Source organism: Lates calcarifer, linkage group LG7_1 (assembly GCF_001640805.2).
Source record: "Lates calcarifer isolate ASB-BC8 linkage group LG7_1, TLL_Latcal_v3, whole genome shotgun sequence".
Classification (NCBI taxonomy): Eukaryota; Metazoa; Chordata; class Actinopteri; family Centropomidae; genus Lates; species Lates calcarifer.
Window position 1 is genome coordinate 19570174 of NC_066839.1, and position 21806 is coordinate 19591979.

The 21806-nt window shown below is 37.2% G+C and overlaps 3 protein-coding genes across 3 annotated transcripts in view; 1 reads left to right on the forward strand and 2 right to left on the reverse strand.

Annotated features, from left to right (window-relative positions):
- Nucleotides 1–2488: 2488 nt before the first annotated feature.
- Nucleotides 2489–10831, reverse strand: LOC127142673 (uncharacterized). The gene is made up of 11 exons (XM_051072086.1): nt 10725–10831; nt 8647–8784; nt 7224–7327; nt 7062–7113; nt 6493–6645; nt 6241–6405; nt 5937–6089; nt 4328–4492; nt 4019–4174; nt 3097–3240; nt 2489–2583 (listed from the first exon to the last, which is right to left on the reverse strand). Exons 3-11 carry the CDS (start codon nt 7323–7325, stop codon nt 2489–2491), a joined length of 1185 nt encoding a protein of 394 aa, XP_050928043.1. The 5' UTR covers nt 7326–7327; nt 8647–8784; nt 10725–10831.
- A 27-nt stretch (nt 10832–10858) lies between these two features.
- Nucleotides 10859–21806, forward strand: part of slc5a6a (solute carrier family 5 member 6a) — a 558624-nt gene continuing 547676 nt past the window's right edge. Inside the window, exon 1 of the mRNA XM_051072041.1 lies at nt 10859–10862. The gene's annotated coding sequence lies outside the window, so the exon portion shown is untranslated. The remainder of the gene's footprint in view (nt 10863–21806) is intronic.
- tnfrsf21 (tumor necrosis factor receptor superfamily, member 21) overlaps nt 19296–21806 on the reverse strand; it is a 41771-nt gene continuing 39260 nt past the window's right edge. The window contains exon 6 of the mRNA XM_018703431.2: nt 19296–20593. Coding sequence (XP_018558947.1) covers nt 20364–20593 — 230 coding nt within the window. The 3' untranslated portion in view covers nt 19296–20363. The remainder of the gene's footprint in view (nt 20594–21806) is intronic.

Below are 21806 nucleotides of genomic sequence, written 5' to 3' on the forward strand. Positions count from 1 at the left end.
GACCAACGATACTGGTCCTCACATCTGCACTGGAAACCGCCGCTGTTCGGATAGCAAACTGAAAGAAATATGTACTTATGAGGAATTGTGTCTAAGGCACTTAATATACATACAATGGTAAAAAGAAAATGCTGCATTATTCAGTATTCTTTATAGTGACATCAAATGTGCAAATACTTATGAAGGTAATTTGAACGTATTTGTCTATGCTGATAAACCTACTGAGGAATATCACCTAACTCTGCAGCTTGTTCCATCTCTTTTGCTTTTCATTCTCTTTTAGCACGGTTTGCTTCAGTGTCAATTAGCCTAAAGTGCATGTTGTGACTTGTCATAGCCAGTAGGTGTCACTAACAATATCAAATGTTTGCTACAAGTATACTTATGTTTTTTTATATCATTTTGTTCAACCAAGATGAAAAAATCCTACCTGTAGAAATGTTGATGTCAGAGAGTTGTATTTGGTCACCGATGTTGATGGGATAACTGATGTTTCTCAGAATAGTCTTCAGTCGTTCTATCTGTGCAACATCTGTGATGTTCAGCTCAATAGAAATGAGATATTCATAGACAACTGGAGAAGCTGCAGAGACAGAAAAAGGCAACACATCATTTCTGATCTGTGCTGTGACTTTTATATTATGTTTCTGATCAGTGTTGCCTTCACAGACTTACATGTTGGTGTTGGAGAGGGAGTTGTAACAGGACAAGTTGTAGAGTCTGTAAAGAAAAAGAGAGAGAAAAGAAGCTACTGAATAAGTTCAAATGTAGCCATAAACAATTCTACTTGTTCATCTTGTAATATTTCAGAAAAGGCGAAAATATTCCAAATAATCTCATCACAATAATAATTTATTTCACAGGCCTTGACTCCCTTATAAAGCAATATATTTGATTAAAAGCGCTTACTGTATTGGTCAACAGACTGGCAGTACTGTCCATCAGGAGGAATGGCATTGATGCATCCACATGTGTTATTTGTGATGTTGTCACAAGACCCATACATTAAACACTGGCCACATGACCAACGATACTGGTCCTCACATCTGCACTGGAAACCGCCGCTGTTCGGATAGCAAACTGAAAGAAATATGTACTTATGAGGAATTGTGTCTAAGGCACTTAATATACATACAATGGTAAAAAGAAAATGCTGCATTATTCAGTATTCTTTATAGTGACATCAAATGTGCAAATACTTATGAAGGTAATTTGAACGTATTTGTCTATGCTGATAAACCTACTGAGGAATATCACCTAACTCTGCAGCTTGTTCCATCTCTTTTGCTTTTCATTCTCTTTTAGCACGGTTTGCTTCAGTGTCAATTAGCCTAAAGTGCATGTTGTGACTTGTCATAGCCAGTAGGTGTCACTAACAATATCAAATGTTTGCTACAAGTATACTTATGTTTTTTTATATCATTTTGTTCAACCAAGATGAAAAAATCCTACCTGTAGAAATGTTGATGTCAGAGAGTTGTATTTGGTCACCGATGTTGATGGGATAACTGATGTTTCTCAGAATAGTCTTCAGTCGTTCTATCTGTGCAACATCTGTGATGTTCAGCTCAATAGAAATGAGATATTCATAGACAACTGGAGAAGCTGCAGAGACAGAAAAAGGCAACACATCATTTCTGATCTGTGCTGTGACTTTTATATTATGTTTCTGATCAGTGTTGCCTTCACAGACTTACATGTTGGTGTTGGAGAGGGAGTTGTAACAGGACAAGTTGTAGAGTCTGTAAAGAAAAAGAGAGAGAAAAGAAGCTACTGAATAAGTTCAAATGTAGCCGTAAACAATTCTACTTGTTCATCTTGTAATATTTCAGAAAAGGCGAAAATATTCCAAATAATCTCATCACCATAATAATTTATTTCACAGGCCTTGACTCCCTTATAAAGCAATATATTTGATTAAAAGCGCTTACTGTATTGGTCAACAGACTGGCAGTACTGTCCATCAGGAGGAATGGCATTGATGCATCCACATGTGTTATTTGTGATGTTGTCACAAGACCCATACATTAAACACTGGCCACATGACCAACGATACTGGTCCTCACATCTGCACTGGAAACCGCCGCTGTTCGGATAGCAAACTGGGAACAACCACAGATCAAACTTTTTGCAGAGCAAAATGTGTGCATAAAAGTGGTAATAATAATACAACATTTATAACATTTTTGCAATCATAAAAAAATAATGTTGCACAAATAACTGCAGCAACAGTATGTGTACAGACATTATTTCTACCTGTAGAAATGTTGATGTTATAGATTTGTATGTGGTTGTTGATGCTGATGGGGTAACTAATGTCACTCAGTATGGTCCTCAGCTGATTTATTACTATAACATCTGAGATGTTCAACTCAACAGAAATGAGGTACTCATAAACAACTGGAGGAGCTGCAGGAACAGAAAATAAAAGTACAATTAGTTTGATCATAATAAGAGAGATTAAAAGAACATATAAAAATGAAATGCATCATAGATAAACATTCTTGTTGGTGTCATCTGATGGCATCTGCTCTGCGTTACCTGTTGATGGTGCAGTTGTTGTCAGAGGACATAATGTAAGATCTGTAGACAGAAAGGAGTTGAGAAGAGTTGTTGGTGATTAAAGTGTCAAAGTACAGGCACTTTTCCCAATATAACTATTAATGAGGTACAAAAAAGAAAGACAAAAACCCCTGGAGTATGAACTGAAGTAAAATTAAAACAATCACTGTCAACATTACAACATATCAAGTATAAAATGCTTTTATAACATTCAACATATGAATTTGCACATTAAATCTGAAATAAGTGTGACCATGGTACTCACTTTGATGGTGTATTGACTGACAGTATTGTCCATCCTTGGGGATTGCTTGGATGCAACTGCATGTGTTGTTTGTATCACCATCACATTTTCCATAGATGGCACATTTGTCACATGGCCAAAGGTAGTCATCCTCACAGCGGCACTGGAAACCACTGCCGTCTTGGCTGCAAACTTCAGGAAGCACATATTTTCTTTCTTTCCTTTCGCAAAATTTCAACATATTAGAAATTCTATCTTCTATGCTAAAAGGCTAAAATATTAGCTCTTACCTGTAGTTATATCAGCATCTGAGATGTTTACTTGCTCGCTGATTTGAAGCGGAAAAGTTATGTTTTCCAGGGTGTTTCTCAAATGATCTGCATCTGTAGTGTTCACCTCAATGAAAATCTCATATTCATAAATAATTGGAGGCACTGTTGAAAAGCAGGGTATAATTAAAAACAGTTTTTGTCATTATTTTGTTCCACATTGAAAGCAACAATAGACAACTTTTTTGTTTTAACTTCACATCATAAATTAAATATATTAAATAAATGGCTACAGAAAAGTGTATCTGCCACAATGCAACCAAAACAGAAAGAGGACAGCATTTTAATTTTACCGTGGGCTCACTGGGATTTGTCACGGTATTACCTATGCACAGTCCAATTATAGAGAGAGCTCTGACACTTGATAGGGTCAGTCAGTCAGTTCTATTAGATCGGTAAGTAACAAAACCTGCCTCTCTCTGCCTTTATCATAAGCACAGAGATCAAGGTTTCCAGTTCAAACTGGAATGGTTGTCTCTTGCCTTGGACAATAGCCAGGCTGATAGCAGTAGCCATGTTACTAATGCTACCGCTAGCAGCCAGAAACAAACAGCGGATTCATTGTCTGATAATATTTGATAATATAATCTCGTAAAACTTGTCTGTTGTCACTTTAAATCATATAATGACATCTGTGATAACTCTATTTGCTGGAAACAGGACATGTGATCTTAGTTTTTTATATATATATGATTCTAAAAGTTCCAGAATGAATTTATGAATGCTCATATTTTGGCTTAGAACCCCTTTGTGTAAGTAGTGGAAATGGATCCTACAGTACAGGAGGTCAATGTAGACTATAAGGTCAACTTAATAAAATAAATTCACTCAAAAAAAAAAGAAAAAAGGATACAGATTACATGAGCTAGAATTATGTTCATACCTGTAAATATTAGGGTAATTTGTGTGATGTTGATTGTGCTGCTGAGTCTAACAGGAAAATCGATGTTCTCCAAAGTGTCCCTTAGTTGTTCTACCACTGCAATGTCACCGATACTGATTTCCACTTCAAGCATGTATTCATGCAGCTGGACAACTTCTAGCAAACAAAAAATCAAGCAAAAGCATTTCACGCCAGTACTTAAAGATGCTGTGTTTTTAGTACAGAATGAGAACATTATCATGCTGTGGAAATGTACACCTTTAATAAGCCTTAAATAAGAACACAGTAAGCATTCAAAGTCTTTATCACCTGTCCTTGGCTGGCAGTATTGCCCGTTGGATGGGATACTGTTGATACATGTGCATGTGCCATCAGTGATCTCATCACAGGCTCCATATGCAATACAGTTTTGATAGGACCAGATGTAAGGATCCTCACATCTGCACTGGAAGTTGGAGCCATTTGTGTAACACACTAAAAAACATAAGAGCAAAAAAAAAAAAAAAGAGTGAGCAAAAACTAGTTTTGCGCTTATTTTGAATGTGTGATGTATACTATGTTAAATACTATAAATAAATGAACACCTGTGTTTGGTTTCTGCAGTCACTGGGCAGGATAGGCTCTCCTGTGCTGACCAGTAACTGCAGGATTTTGTATTGTTCCTGGTTGAATTTTAACATGTGCATGTCTACTCTGTAGACAATCTGTGAAGCCCAACAGAATCTTTTCTGTTGATGTACAGTTCTCAAGTATTTGGACAGGGACACTTTTTGTATTTTGTTGGCACTGCACTTTTGGCTTTGTATTTTAAAAGGGATTTGTAGCCTGTAGTTGTCCTTCTGCTATCCAGAGCAATGGTTTACAGTTCCTACACTATTCAACAAATCTTGAGGTAAACCACATTAAAGATCAAAAACAATAACTTCACCATTGTAATTGTTTCATTTCAAATCTAATGCACTGGACCACAAAGTCAAAACAACAAAAGAAATGTGTGAATGAGCATGTGGTTACAGATTGCATTGTAGCTTGTGGTAAAGTATTAACCTGTACACTGTTATTCCCACTGTTATTAATATATTAAACAGATGTGCTTGACTAGCTGTGTGTAAAAAATGGCAGAACCAGTGGTGGAAAAGTTACTATATAGACTTGAGAATTGTGATAACTTGTACTTTGCTTGAGCAATTCCATTTTTCCATTTATGTCTGACTGTACCTAAAGTGAATAAACTAGCTGCACTTCAACCTGTAACAAAAGTAAAACACTTACTTATTGTTGTATCAGAATTAATATTGCAATAGAGAACATCAGTCAGGTACTGCAGAACAAAGCCTTTCAATCTTGATACATACTGTTGGAGAGCTAGAACATTTCTATTATATTTGAAAATGAACTCAATGTGTTAGGGTACTTTATAGATTACTAGTAGAAATTTAAACTTGATTCTGTACTTGGAGGAAATTAAGTGATTTAAGTAGTGAAGTAATATAATCAAATTTGACAATGGACTGATTGAATTACTACTGACATTAAGGGCTCTCAAGAGCTGTTTGAATGTTGTGGTTAATCATAAATTGTTCCAGATTGTTTATTAGGTTATTTCTTTGGAAAAGGTTAAATTATAGCACACTTGTTAGGGGCAGGTAAAGTCCCAGTTTGTAAGGAAGAGTGCAGCACAACATGGAAAAAATAGTTACAGAGGTTAGAAGAGCTGATACAAGGTTTTAGCTGCTGTATCACTTCCTACAGATATCTATAGTTAATAGGTGAGAAATACTGATGAATGGAATGGATGAATGAGAGGACTGGACAGAGGCATTATGGAATTAATCATTAAAATACACTAGCACCTTGTGCCTTGATTCACAAAATTAGCACCCATGGGTGTTCAGACCAGCAGAAACTCCATTCTTACCTGTGGTGATGTCAATGTATGTGACATTCACAACAGGCTCCAGAGTCAGGGAAAAGCTGCCATTGTTCAGTAAGCTCCGAAGGTAGTCCACTGTCCCAACATCTGTCACATTCAGCTCCACATCTACTTCATACTCAACCTGAGCTAGCAGCGCTATAGGAAAAATGCAACATGATTTAGGGTCATTTTTGGTTTCAGGACATACCATTGCAGAGACATCAGTACCTGATAATAACTGATTTTTAAAATGTATTATTAGTCATTGTGGTTGGATTGAATGAAGAAAAAATGATGATTTGATTGCCTGATATAGGCTGACAGGACTGTCCGCCAGCTGGAATGCCATTGATGCATTTACAGATACCACTGGATATGGAATCACAGGCTCCATATGTGATACAGGTGCTGTACGGCCAAGCAAATCGTTCCTCACATCTACACTGGAAGCCAGTGTCAGTTGAGGAACACACTGTCAGAAGAGAGTAAGTATAGAATTTTAATCTTTGTAACATGTTTGTTATGGAGCTAATCAAAGGAGCTCAAGATTGCTACTAACCTGTTGTGATGCTAATGTCAGAGATCTCTGTGTTGTTATCAAGTTGTATAGGAAGAGCAGTACCATTCAAGGAAGACCGAATCTGCTCAAATGCCTCTACATCAGAGGCATTCACTACAACATCTATCATGTAATTCCATTGATCTGTAAGAACTGCAAAGATTGAAATTTGAAGTTAAGAGTTGAATGAGAAGATTGATACTGCTATATCATGTCTGAATGCAAAAAAAATATGAAGCTACATCCAGAGAGATTTAGTTTAACTTAGTATAAAGTCTGAAAAAAGGGAGAAACAGTCTACCTCTGTTCAAAGGATGGAAACATCAACCTATTTTCTAAACTCAATAGACAACATGTTGTGTTTTGTCTGAATCTTTAGAGTGACATTTCTTGTAGTCATCCTTAGCTAAGCTAATTTTCTGGCAATAGCTTCATATTTAACAGGCTGATATATAAGTGGTACCAGTCTTGGCATAACTCTTGGTGAGAAATCAAATAGGGATATTTCCCAAAATGTCAGACTGTTCATATTCATATCATATTCAACAATATTAATTCATTGGACTAACCATTTCTTCTTTGTCTGGTGTGAGGTAGAAAGTGTTCTTCTTTGTCATGTTCCTGAAGTAAAACAACCATCAAACAAAAAATCAGGTTCAAATAATTGCTTTGTGTTATTTATCAAAGCACTCCCATATTTTCTGTTTGGTAGTGTAAATACAGTGACCTACCAGTGAAACCAGACATGAAAATTCAAAGATGTTCCCTGTTTTCAAAATAACAAGTGTCACAAGAAGGGCAAAGATGGTCAAGCCATTCTTAGATATTGCCATTCCTTTCAAGAAAGGTAGAGAAAAAAGCAAGAAATTATATTGTGATCTAGTTCCATTCACTTTTACTTGCTACATTGTTTTACAGCCTATTGTTAAAAACATTGAGTGTAAAACTTCTCACATTGGTCACAACTTTGACATCCATTAACTAAACAAGGGAAAGTAAAGCTAATTATTAATGCCTTGAGAGATTCTTAACTTAATAATTATATCATCATACAAACATTTGCAATCTATCTCCCAGCCTTGTCATCAAAAATGTGGCTTTGGGGGCATGGTCCAAATTTGAGCCATGGACTTTGTACCACGTACACTGATGGAAACTGTGACATGAATGGTGCAACATTCATGCTAATGAAAATAGCTTGTTGTATCACTTAAATCATATTGACAGGCAATTAAACAGCTGTGGGTGGATATTCTTAGCATGTCGATTTGCTTGACTTGCTCTTCCTGTTACCTCATATTATATTTACTCTGTGTCATGAGTCTAATCATAGGGTAACATACAGAGCTGAGGTTGCTTAACAGACGGGGGTCCGTTTCCCAATAGCAGTTAACAACTTAGTAGTTGGAATCATGCAGCATGATGTGTTTCCCAAAACCATAGTTTCAACTATCTTTTAACTAAGTTGGTAACTTAGTGCAAACCATCATCAGATGGCACAGGTGTTCCCCAAAACCACAGTTCCACCAAACGTTCACAAACAGTGTCAGTAAGTTGTGTAATTTGAACTGCGGTGGTTTGAAATACTGTACAATTTTAGGAATAATTTCTGAATCCGATGTTAGTTAGTTTAAGGATGCATCATGCCATGCTAGTTCAGTGCTAACTTCTGTCATTGTACCCCTGGTTATTTGTCCTCACCACAAATGGACCCATGACAAACCCAGATAATACTAGATAGACCCCAGTCCTTTGTATAATGTGGGATGAATACAGGATGAGCTAGCGATGACTCAGCAGGTACTGAAAACATGAGGGAAAGTGTCTCAGTTGCCCTTGTCAACACTTTTCCTAGAAGTATTTCTCCTTTCTCAGAAGAAGGTAGTTCCAGTGAAAAAATGTTGACAGTAAAGTGCAGTTTCTTTCACCTGTTGAGATACCAATCTGAAAAACCAGGCCATATAAGATCAGAACTACCAGCTTGACCAAGAAGCACGAGAGAAAACTGAGACTACATATTTTTTGTCATTTGGATGAATCCAGGAAACACAGACGTCTGACCTACTATGGCTCCTGACTCATATCCTGAGTAAACAGATATCAGATTCATTTTTGTTTAGGCATTGTAAACGCAAGCCAAGCCTGTATACACACCTCTAATGGCTTGTCCTCTTCAATTGCATTCAACAGTGAAACTCCCACATAGTGTTGATTGTGAGTAAGCAAATTCCAGCGCTGGTTGATGGCTCATCAGCATAAGGTTTATCATGTTAAAGATACCAGAATGGAGACCTGTTCAGAGAAGAAAAAATACTTCAAAATCTATCCTAAGGAGAGTACATCTAATCATGTGTGTATTTACAGTTGCACAGTTGTCCCATTCTTGTCAATGCAATTTATCAGGAATGCCTTAAGGGAATTTCTTCAAATTACAGTGTTCGCTTGGACTCAAGGATGAACTAATTACATTTAGGTGGTCAAAGATCAAAGTCACTCTAACCTCAAAAAACATGTTTTTTGGCCGTGACTTTATGTATAATTATGACAGATTTTCACATAAATGGGGATTGGGATAAAATGATGAAGTACTGTCATTTTATATCCCACAACGTCAAGGCAATAATCCTAGCTTTAGAAATGTATTTTGTTATCTGTCCCAGCAGCAGATAATGGAGACCTAAAACTGACAAAGGTCAGTGAATGTGTGTGTTCATCAAGAGTCACAGCAGAAATTTGGACTTTGTTGTGTTTGTTAAAATTGTGTAAGTGTGTGTGTGGTTTTCTGTCTTCTCTCTTGTAATGTCAAATAAAAATGAATGTAAAAAAAACTACAATGTTTTAGGTAGCATTAGCTAGCTGACTTTGTAAAATTCAGCTTAAATGATTTTGCTACTTTTATAAGAGTTTATACGGTTACACAGTGCACAGTGTTTCACCTATCATTGTCTTGGGGGGTGGGGTGTCATGCTGGGGAGACGGGCAGCAAAATATTTTATTTGTTATTTACCTAATTCATGTTCACTCGTTTCATTTCAGCTCAGTGAGAGTCTCTACTGCTTTTAGCTGTCATTTACGTTTCTCTCCTCTACGACTGTTTCACTTGTCTGTGTCACTTGTGCTCCACACACACGCAAGGAGTGAGACAGGTTGACAATGAATTATGTATAGCTCAATAAAAGCCTCTTACAAGCCTTATAAATGTATCTAAAACCAAAGATGATCGTTTTAAAGTCAGGCCAGGAGTATCAGTGTTTTTTAAAACAAGAAAAGGTCAGTATTACATGGAATATTACACAAGAGTGCAAAAGTTCTACTGTACCTTTCTTGTCATTATCATTCAAGGCAGCACTACAAAACAAAGTGTGTAGCGGGACCATTGTATTAGACTACATTAGTGTCAACTAGGTGCATGGTTGCAATAAACTGGAACTCATATGTAAAAATATATAAGCATAAATACAACTTCATATACATACTGTATAGTTCATATATTATCTATAGTCATTCTGATATGGAATATCAGGAAACTGCATTGCTGGTTTTGAACACATGCTACATTACTTTTATTCATGTGTTGTATATAGCTTGCTGACTTTTTTTTTTTTGTATTTTTTGTTAGTTGTATTACTAAATTGTATCTTATCTTAGACTGTCATTCTGGATAACAGCTTCAGCCAAAATCTGGAAGAATGTCAGTATTGACAGCAGGTAAGTGTAAATACCGTGCAAATGCCACCTTAAATTTTGTTATAATTATTAATTATTCAAGTCAGCACTGATGTCTCACAGTGTATTCTAAATTTCAGGAATACATGTTGCTTCTTGTTGACAAATACATGATTTAGTTTTACCCATGTTAATGTCAAGGAATTAATGTCTGTGAACAGTATTGCCTCTCTCAGTCCACAACAGCATTGGTAACATTAACCCAAGAATATAAAATAATTATATTCTTGGGTTAACACACAAAACACACAGTAAACCCTGTGCAGCTTAAGTCAACAAAAATGCAGAGATTCTGTCTATACACTATCATTTCACAAACTCATATATGCAAACATTTACAAAGCTATGGATTGTAAAATACTGTGGAAAATGATTTCTAGATAACCAGAAAAAGAGTTCAGCCTGTTAACAGCCAGCTCCCTGAGTGAACTCAGTCCTGAAGCTGAGAAATATATTCCCAACAAAAGAGCCTCAGAGAAAACATGAAAATCAGCCATGTTTCTTACCATGGTTCATGTTTCCAGTCTCTTCTGCTGTAACTGTTCTCCTTACGTGTTCAGGAAAGACACTTCATTAGAGACTCCTGCAGAATGTAGAGGCTGCCAAACCCGTATGTTGAACTATGGGAAACATGCAGCGCACAAAACTTCCTGAAATATAGTAAGGGACACACACTGTGCTGGCAGTGGCTCAACAGGTTTAATTATTCCCTCAGTTTCCTTGTCAGATTTTTTCAGCTTTAAACACACCTAAAAGGTAAGACGATAACACAGAGCACCAGGGAAACAGTGATTCAGTGTGGCAGCCAGATTTAAATTCAGATAAATCAGATCGCCAATGTCTGGAATCCAGTCCTATTCTGTATGCAGAGTGTACATCTTTATAATCTAAATTAGAAAAAAAAACTCAATAAGTTAATGTTAATGTAATTTAACATATCTAGGAATGACTTAAGTTTTGCCAGGCAATCACAAATTTGTACAACAAACAATAATACCTAAAATTATTAGAGCAAGCCTGCTGGGAAACAAACAAAGCACATTCAGTGGCCTTGAGCAAGACTCTTAACTACTGCAAAGTTAACTAGTGCAATTTGTAAATTTTGGAGGTCACTGAATGTAGTTTGTGGCAAAGCAATGAAAAGTGATCCTCAGTTGTGCTGTGTGAAGAATTTTGAATATGTGAGCTTAGTATTTTTTAAAAAATTAACTACCAATTATATATATACCAAAAAAAAAAAAAAAAAAACTATAAAACACACATACTGTAAACATACTGTAATCCAGGTAGATTAGGTCAGTACAACATAAGTGGGAAAACCATTCAGTGATATACGCGTAAATATGATTTTTAGAAATTCAGTAGCAGAGAAAATTCTCACAAATCCCTCCTTATACATTATAAAGTGCCAACTCAGAACCGGTTCAGCCAGAGCTGCGTGGTTCAAGGTTTCCATCCTTTGATGTTCCTGTCAGTGGTCTGTTTGTTGGCAAACACTGCAGGGTACTACCTCGCCTGAGAAACGCCTGTTGATGCCTTGTTGCTGCTGTCATTATTTCAGCTGTAGTTTAAAGCTTGGGCCACATGGCCTACCCCACCTGTGTGTGAGTGGCTTTCATTTCAGTGGATGTCAGCTGTGGGTTGAGTCTTGCTGCAGCGGAACATTATCTGGCTGCAGCAGCTCAGCAAGGTAGCCCTCAAACCATTACTGTTTTCAAGGGCATTAGGTCAGAAAGTGCTTCTATACTGTATGTCATTCTTGGGGGCATGGAAGATTTGGAAGATTTGTTACATTTCAGACATGGTCAAACAAGGGATCAGTGGTTAATTTCATAGTTCACTGGGGGATGGGATGGGGCACAGCAACATTTTCCAGCCATGATGGAGACACAGGCATGTATGTTTTCTAGGGATGAGCCGATACGGATACCAGCATCAGGTATCTGTCCGATACCCTGTTCCTGTACTCGTATTCATATTCATAAAAGTGTCCTGATACCACTTTATAGCAGCATGACATTCAGTTGGGCAGTCAGGTGCTAATTGAGAGCAAGGAGGAGCAATGTCGGCGATGTGGAGGTATTTCAAAGTGGATGATGGTGACAAAAGTAAAGTGGACTGAAAATTATGCTCTGCAAAGTTGTCAAGAGGAGGGACTTTCAACACAAGCGATCTGATAAAACATCTAAAAAACAACACGACGCCGAGTTCAAAGAGGGTTAGGGTCAGTCACAGTAATTTCTTACAGCCAGAGAATGAAAATAAAACACATTTTCAAGTAAATGTAGTAAGTGTAATGGCATTAATACTGTATCGGCAAGTACTCAAATGTACATACTTGTAATTGGATTGAAAAAATGTGGTATGGTACATCCCTAATGTTTTCAGTGTGTTCCACTTTTTGGCTTTGTTTATTTCTTTTAATCTTTAATCATTTTTTTGTGTGTCTAAATGCAGACTTAATTTTTATCATAAGTAAGTGCTGACAGTTACAGCAGCACCGGTTACTATGTTTTTTCTGTGTTGCATGCGCTTCGTATTTACATTTCTTTGTACAGTAGAGCCAGATTTGGCCCATTTATTAGACATGTAAGTGGTAAGTCCTGCTCCATGTCATCCTCTTGACTGCCATAAGATTGTGAACATATTTTTAAAAGACAAGAAAAACACGGAAGCCAGTTATATAACCAGCGGCAGGTGAGATGATGCTGGCATCTTGTTGTCTAGACAATGCTTAGGGTCATAAACTTCATTATAAGTAATTGATTGATGTAGTGTCTGAAAGTTCATATATGTTTTTATCCTCTGGGAAAACCCAAGGCTTCACATGATTTCTACTTCTTCTCACAAGCTGCGGTGCTTGTCTTGATGCTGAACTTCTTTGTAATAAACCTTTATATACAAGCAAGACAGTGTCAGCAGAGATCTTCTCTTCATCATCTTCACATCATCACCATCGAATATACTACATTGACGTAAGTAATTTTAATAATTTACAAATCATCTTACAAACCTGAAGCGGTCAACTGATAACAGTAGTACATAGTAGTAGTAATAGAATACATCTCAGAAAAAATTGATTTGAAAGTACATTTTAACAAGATCAACTCCGACTGCAATTTTCATGAAAACCTTTTTTTAAAACAGATTTTTTATGTAGTACATTACAATACAACAGAGCTAATCAGTCAAAAGTGTTGACTTAAATTAGATGTATAATTTTATAGTGAGATTTTAGAAGTGAGTGATATTCAGTGACATATATCACTGACCAAATTAGAAACCAGAAAGTTTCCTCAGTTACTATTTTCTGAGTGACAGACAACGCTATTATGTCGCCTTCCTTTGAATCACCTTATTTTGGATACTTTATTTTTGAATGTGACGTTTCAGATACAAAATTGCATATTTAATGTGTCATGACAACTGGAAGATTAAAAAAAAGGTTTCTGCTATCTGTCTGCACAAGAGATTAGACAGTCAGTGCTATAGCAAGCAGTCTGCAGCTTTAATCCATTATTTTGCTTAACCCTAACCCTCAGGCAAGACACCCACCCCACACCCGATCCCCTATTGTGTTTGGTCAATCTCAGCAGCAGACTCCATGGCTGCAGTGACTGTGTACAAACTGGTAATGACATATAGCAAAAGAAAACACAACATCCACTCAACATCAAACCTGAGGTACTCACTCTGCAGGTTTCTCAGTACTTCCAGTAAGAATCTGAGACTTGACAAGTGCCAGAATGCATTTGCCTGTTCAGTCTGTCAGCAGTGTAATTCAAAACCAGGATCTTAAAACCCAAATAGGTAATTGCTGGGTCTTCTGCTGACTCCAATTGAAATTCTAAAATAGCTGTCACTTTAACGTCAATGTCTTTTCAAGTATAATAGAGGAAACTCAATAAGAAGCAAGCTGGCTGACCTCTAAGGGAAATGCATTGTGTTTCATAGAACAAAAATATCAATAAAACGTGCTGCATACATGCATGATGAATTAATTCAAATGTGCCAGAGAAAAAGAATGTTTTCATTCTGCACTGCCAGTACCACATGACCAGGCTCATATGTGACAACCACGTAATAGAGATACCAGGCACTGGTACATGCAGATCTGGGCGTAGTGCTGGAACTGGTACTAGCAAAAAAAGAATATTCATTTTGTCATTTTTGAGTTGCAGGGAACTGTGGGACATTATGTGCACAATACACAACAGTATTTTGAGGTGTTGTGCTAGAGGATGACCTATGACATTTGGGTGTTGAGTTATTAAGCAATCTCTATGGCCTTGTTTCATGTTTCAGAGAAAGCAGTTAAATTACCAGTTTGAACAAGTTGAGATGTCGCTCATGGAGGCTGACAAGAGTAACAAGAATCTAAAAAATGTAAGAGACTTTTTGCCTTAGACTTCAAAATGTTTTTGCCAGAGGAAGTGATCCTCCTATGTAGAGACAACTAGTAGTGTGCAGAATCAGTACTGAAATATCCAGAATATCCAACTTCAGATCCCAAATGTTTTCCGTTCCAGGATCAGTTCTCAGTTCTTAAAGACTGAAATGTAAGCTTAGTAATTTGGGGTAAATGTGTATTTTATCATCAACACAGTAGAAAGTAACTACACTATCACCTGGATCTGTGGTTTAAAAAGTACCTGGTGGCTGGGAACTACTTATCCTTCCGCCTGTCATAGTCATATGTGAATGGCAGCTTGATGGATGCATAAGCCACTGATAATGGCTGACAGCAAACCCAGTCACGTATGGAAGTTCTCAAAACAGCAACGTCTCTGTACGTGATGCATTTTGGATACTGTGAGGTACTGGGACGACCACTAATTACGTTTAACATAAGATTTAATCTCAACAGGAATATGATGAGGTTCTGCAGCGGCAGACTGAAGATGAGGAGAGGCGATGTGGTTTTAGGACTGAATTCTTTCACTGAGACCTTTGGGAGATCAGTTTGTATGTTGAAGTTCAGACAACGGGAGTTGTAGCTATAATTTGAAATGGGTCTAGTCTACTTTTTCTGATCATTAAGCTTTTCTACTGTAAGTATTGGTATCAGTATTGGTATCGGCAATACCAGCTTGGGTTTTTACTTTGGATCGGAGGTATTGCACATCACCACAGTTAACTTCCTGTTTCCTGCTTCCGGGACTTAAAAGATCAGATAGCTACAAGGAAATACCTTACTGTTTTTAGAGGTGCAGTATAAGGAAACAAGATAGGAGACCATGGTTTGTGGCATTGCAGGTTTATTGTTTTGACAGATAAGCACAGCAAATAAATATGCGAGTGGTTACATATTTGGCAATTTCCTCATCACTGGAATTTTTTTGATTGCCACTCAGCTGCTTTGTTAAAACCAGTTTGTTACAAGACTTTGTGACCAAAAAACTGCACATAGAGGCTGTAGTTTATGATCACTCTATACTCCATATAAAATGTAATAAAGATGAAAGTCATACTTTACCTATGACAGCTACGCTTGTGGCAAGTTTGGAGCTTGAAATATGAAGTAGTAAAGAAACTAATAGTTGCTGGGTTGACACATGACCTTAGCTACTGCTCAATCTCTCAGTGAAAGACATGGCAGCAGGAAGAGATTGACACTGACAGTGACATATCACAGATGTCTAACAAAACTGCAGGGAACCTGTCAACTACTGCGTCTGAAAAATATACCAGAGAAAATAGCCTGCAAGCCTGCACATAAATTAAGTCCACATTGCTAACATTAGCCTCTACACTAGATAGTATGAAACTGACAAAAGAAAAGTGATTTTATTCAGCTAACGTCTGCTACACAGCTAAAATTCAGATTACCTGTCAAAGGGGAGCACTGAAAAGTGTCTATTTTGTTGCAACAAACAGACAGAAACAACATTATGAATAGCAATTTTTTTGAATGTGATATTTATCATTTATGGCAACCTGAACTTTGCTAACTAATAGTTGATTTGTAATTTTGATTAATGAAGAGAAGCACAGAAATTAATTCAGTTGAAACAGATTGGTTGTACATACATAAACATTATGATTATTTACTGTAACATATAATATCAATTGCATTTTATAAATGTGCAAATGACAGCAAGAAAGTCACGGTCACTAACTGTACATAACTAACAATGATTAAATCAAATAGCTGAAAATTTAGCTGCAACATTTACAGATTAAATGGGCAGTTTATTGTCGAAAGAAGAAAAGCCATAATTTATTTTTGTCTGTTTAATTCAGTTGAGACAGGAAAGTAAAAGACCATCTGTCTTTGGCCACTTTAAGACCTGCAATATGGCTGCCAAGGGATACATTACATCATATGCACGCCCTCTATTCTGCTTTGTTAAATAACACGTCCTTTGTGAATTGGTGGTGTCAGAGACATCTTTGTGTCTACAGCTTTCAGTAGGTCTTTGGCCTGGTATGGAGACTCTCACACCCACCCCCACAAACAGTGAACTCACACACCCTCACACATGTACAAGAATCTTATTCAGAAACTGCACCATCCACAGTCAGTGTAACTGGAGCCACACTGACCTTTTCTGCCCCCCATTGTCAGTAGTTAAATGAGAGCAATTTACAACAATGAAGACAAACTAGAACTTGTAGGTGCGTGTATGTGCATGTGTAAAAAAGTATGAGTCACTGTGGTTGTGTGGGGGCAGAAGGGATTTTAAAAATTTTATAAGTTGTGCATATACCCATGTGCATTCTTAGCTATTTTTAGTGCATGAATGAGGACGAGAGGTAAAGAAAAGAGATAAATTCTCTCATCAACACATTTTTCACAAAAGTCATTTTTACATGTGACACTAAGAAAATCACAAGTGTATATAATAGAATTACTGATGACTGAATTTAATTTAGTTTCAGGGTCCTGATATTGTGCACTGTTTTTAATGTTATAGATTTGTGCCTGAGCACCCTTTTCGTGACTTCAGGACTCTATTCAAAAACTAAAAATGTTGATGTATCTTCAAATGTGAATTCAGTTTAGCATGAGAATATTTCTGTTTGTCTCTTATGAGTACTTTGTATTTCTCTGACAAGGGGTTAAAATGGTGTCAAAATTACCTGAATATAGATTCGGCATAAAAACAAACAAAGGTAAAGAGCATTATAAATACAACTCACCATAACGCAGCAGCTCTACACCAACAGTGAAAGGAGGCTTCTTAGCCCTAGCAACACGGTTAGCCATGAAGTACGGTGCTTCAGTGCAGCTACGCTTGTTGCTGTGGTGGCCGTGAAGACTTGCTTCTGTCCTTGTTCATGTTTTTTTTTTTTTTTTTCCAAAGAACTTGGGTTCAGGCTTGTCTTTTAATGCAGGGTGCTTTGTCTCTATGTCTCCAGCAGTTCTGAAGGCTTTGTTGCCTCATTTGATAGCCTGTAGCCACATATTATGTAGAGGGGGCCTGGAGCATGTGAATCACTTGTCGCGATAAAGCCATATTTTAACTTGGAACTCCTAGTATTTCCCACCAAACGCAGCTTTGTTTTTCTTAGGCTTTTCTGCAGTCTCTTTTTCCCCTTTCAAAGACGCTCCCCATAGACATTTGTTTTTAACTAATTTTAGCTAGTTAGCTAGCTAGCTTAATTTGTCGGGCATCACAGGAATGGCAGCGACAGGTGTGTGTCAAGTGGTATCAGGAGACACAGACGGATATGATGGGCAGAGATTCCAGTCATTTTTCAAAATAAAACACCCTGCAGGCTCCAGTAGTCAATAACATGAAATAATATAAATTATTTATTCTTCCTGGTAGTTGGGGACTGCTGTATTAAAGGAAGTCATAGAACTAGAAGCAAAACATTGCTGTTGCTTTCCTTAGCTGGAGACAGCTCTTGGCAATCCTTTTATGTTAATATTCAAACAAAAATTAATGTGAGAAATGTGTGAGAAAGTTGGTATAGGTTTTTTTTTTCATCATATACAAAAATCTGAATAAGTGACAACTACACAGTAGTATTATGACAAATGTTTTGAGCTTTAATTGGTTGATTTTAAGAGGTTACATAGTAGTAAACATACTGGTTATATGTGTGAAATTTAATGAAATCATCCACTCAAGCCACATTTGCATTTCACATCTCACCTTCATCCCCTCAGACTTCCTTAGACAACAAAAAGCTCACACCCTGCCATTTGAGTCTCCACAGTTGAAGACAGTGGAAAGCAAGCTCACACATCCTTATCATCACCATCAACATTTACAGTCCACAGTAGCGCAACCCTCACTCCTCTTCACCCAGTCTGGAATACTTTAAATAGTCTTTAGTCCGGGGTTAAGTCCCCCTCTGTCAGGCTATCTGGTGAGAGTTCACATCTAGCACCACAGTAGTTTTTATAGGAACTGGCTTGGTGAAAGCAAAGTCCATCGTTTGCTGCTCTCATGGTGCCTGCAAAAACATCTCCAAACTTTGATGAGTTTTTTTGGTGGAGCTCTTTCAGTTTTATTGTTATTTTAAGAATGCTGACCATGGAAGGAACTGAAAGAGTACATTATTTCTTCCTCATTTAAATCAAGTAACACAAGTAGACTTCAAGTAGAGTATGGAGTATGCATATCTTACATCCCAGCCAGGTCGTCTTGTAATGCCAAGCAGGGGAAAAAATACATCTGAATGCCCGTGAAAACGAGAGATACAAATAAGTCAAAAATGCTAATGAAAGAACTGCTACAATAACATAATAAATCAAACTAAATGTAGAAAACATTACAACAGAATTAAATGTTAGTTGACAGCATTTCAGAATTAGAGAAAGAGAAAATGAAGGACACAAAATACATGTCTGCCTCTCCAATAGAAAACAGCATTAGTGCATCATTATTATCTTTTCATATTAACTACATACAGCATGAAAAAAATCACTTGTATTCAGCTATTTTTTTACTATAGCACTGAAACACTCGGACACTCGCATCTGATCAAAAACCACACTGACACAAAGCTCCAATGGATCGATGGAATACTTTATCAACACTACATTTCTCGGGGCGCACAGGGATAGCTAGCACAGATGTGAATGTGCATACTGTAGAATATGAAACTGTCCATGACCAACAGTGACAGAGTTTCCAAAGCAATGTATCTGAAGTGTTTTAGATATATGGCTTTGGTTCCAGGCTGGGACGAATGTTTGTTTTGGAGGCTTTTCATCCAAAAGCAAACAGTTGAAGACAAAGCCATATTTCACAATAAGGTAAGAATTACTCCAGTATTGTAATATTGGATTAGGTTGACATTTTAATCCAATGTTCTTCATATATGGCTTTTTACCAGAGCAGCAGTTCAGCTCTCTAATCTAATGCTGCTACCTGTTGGTCTGGCAGCTAAAATGCCCACAGTACAGGCAGCTGGAGGGGTTGGAAGGAGAAAGAAAGGGCAGATGAGGTGAGAAAAGGGGCGTTTAACAAGTTCAGGCACATGATTTAGGGGTCAGTTCACACCTAGACAAAATATCTTGTGAATCTGGTTTACAAGAGCCTTTAATTCCTTAAATCCAAAGACTAATACCAGTGTCATTTAGAGTTGTAGCTTATTTACTGTCTCTGTGAAATTTCCTTTCATGCAGCCACTTAGCGATGACTGCCATGTTATCTTAAGTTTTACTTTTTAACACTGAAATCATGTGAAAGGCATTAAAAGCCTGAATGATTGGCACAACCAACAAAAACAATGATATTATCCTTTAAACATGAAGGCATTGGCCATTTAAGATAAAGAAAGTGCTTTTTTATGGTTTTCCTTGGAGTCAGTACATAGTCAGCTCCTTTTCAACCTAGGTTTTTTGAAGTTTGGAAGCTCCTCGTCATGTAACTCAAAATGCTTTCATTACACTGATGGTTGACCCTGTATCATGGTAGAGGGTAGAGGTGTTTTGGAGCATTAATAGTGCATACACACAAGACAACAGAAGAGGGAGACTGGAAGGTAAATAGGAGTAAAGTATGAGGAAAGAGTTGAAAGAGTTATTGAAGGAAGGAGCCACTTTATCTACAACGCCCAGGTAAAATCATGTGAGAAACTTATGTGATGAATCAGATTCTACCACATCATTCTTCCTATTTAGACATTCCCTCTTAATTCTGTGCCAGCTTTCGTCTGAGTGTTTTCTTCCTCGTCTCTCTCCACTATAACAGGTCAGGGAGGTGGCTGTAGACCGAGTCTAGCAGCGTCTGGCTGGCCTCCTGACTCTTGACTCCCGCGATCTCAAAAAGCCGATCCAGCTTGTCCTCAGCGGCCGGGATCTCCTCGATAACGTGCAGCTCTTCTGGGTTCAGGATGTGCAGCATGTCGTCAAAGATGGGCTGCAGGTCGCACGGGTCCAGACGCACTTGCCGGAGCACAGTGTCTTTCTTCTCTGGAGGGCAAACAGAGAAGAGAATCAGTTATCGTAATTATCTTAAAGCTGCTCTGATTTATATTTTTATATTAACAATGGATCAAATGACTATGTGTAACGTGGAAGGAGATACTGAGCAGTAGACAGACAAAAGTTAGCAACAAGCTGGACAACATGCAATATTTAGCTGCCAAAAAGCCAGGTATTTCCATCAACAGTTGATGAAAACGATGAGAGCTGAGAGGACTTCCATTCATCAGGTGGCCAACTTAAAATGAAGGTTAATGTAGCTCTGTGTTGGCTAGACATGTAAATAAGAAATATTAAAATATATTATAATTAAAATATTATAATATTATAATATTATAATTAAAAGGTGCTGAAAAATCAGTTAATGTGGGTTTCATGATATTGTGGACAAGCTACTCTACCAAGCCATTTAAGACTGGAAAACTTACAATCTTGCATCAATCTCTAATTGTGCTTTTTTGTTACTATTTTACAACCAATTTTGAATTAAGATAGTTTAGATTACTGTATCACTTTAAATTGCTGATTTCCTATTTTCGTACAGACAGACAAAAATGTGTACAGAGCATCTTTATCATTTGCAGATGAGGATGAACTAGTTGTAGCATAAACCAACACTAGTAATTTCAATGGGAATGCACAATAAGTCTGTCACAGACAAACAATCATGTCACAGAAATTGTGGCCATGGATTTTAAAACTATTTTCTATTAACATGAATCACTGTTACCACAGTATCTGATGTGAGAAAATATATAAAGTGGTTTTCATTTAGGAGCAATACCCAGAGCGACCACTTGAGGGCACTGAGCACCCACACATCCATATTTGAACTGAGAGCACTGTTGTCTCATCATTTTCAATAAGTGTGAGACACATTAATGAGTGAATAATTTGCCAAGGGTGTAAAGAATATGAAACTGCTGATACTCAGTATCTGCAAAAGTAACAACAAACCAGTCTCTGTGCTCTGAGAATAATGATGTCTGATACCAGAAATACCTTGTCAGATTAAAATGTGGGACATTGGGGAGTAAGTCTCCCCTGGGTGATAAAGAATTATTTTTAATTATTTTTGAAGATTCTAAAACTAAGTATAAAAAAAACAAAAACAAAAAAAACAGGTAACTTGATGTGCTGAAAGTTTCCATACTAATCTATATAGCATTTGAAACACACATGTTGCCTCACAAAATGGTTG

What these genes read in the sequence shown, in the direction of transcription:
- LOC127142673 (XM_051072086.1), bottom strand. Translation starts at nt 7,325, where the DNA reads ATGGCAATATCTAAGAATGGCTTGACCATCTTTGCCCTTCTTGTGACA. An exon ending in ATACTGCCAGCCAAGGACAG is followed by an intron (nt 4,175 to 4,327) that starts GTGATAAAGACT and finishes TTTGTTTGCTAG; the next exon opens with AAGTTGTCCAGCTGCATGAA. An exon ending in AATTACCCTAATATTTACAG is followed by an intron (nt 3,241 to 4,018) that starts GTATGAACATAA and finishes GCTTTTCAACAG; the next exon opens with TGCCTCCAATTATTTATGAA.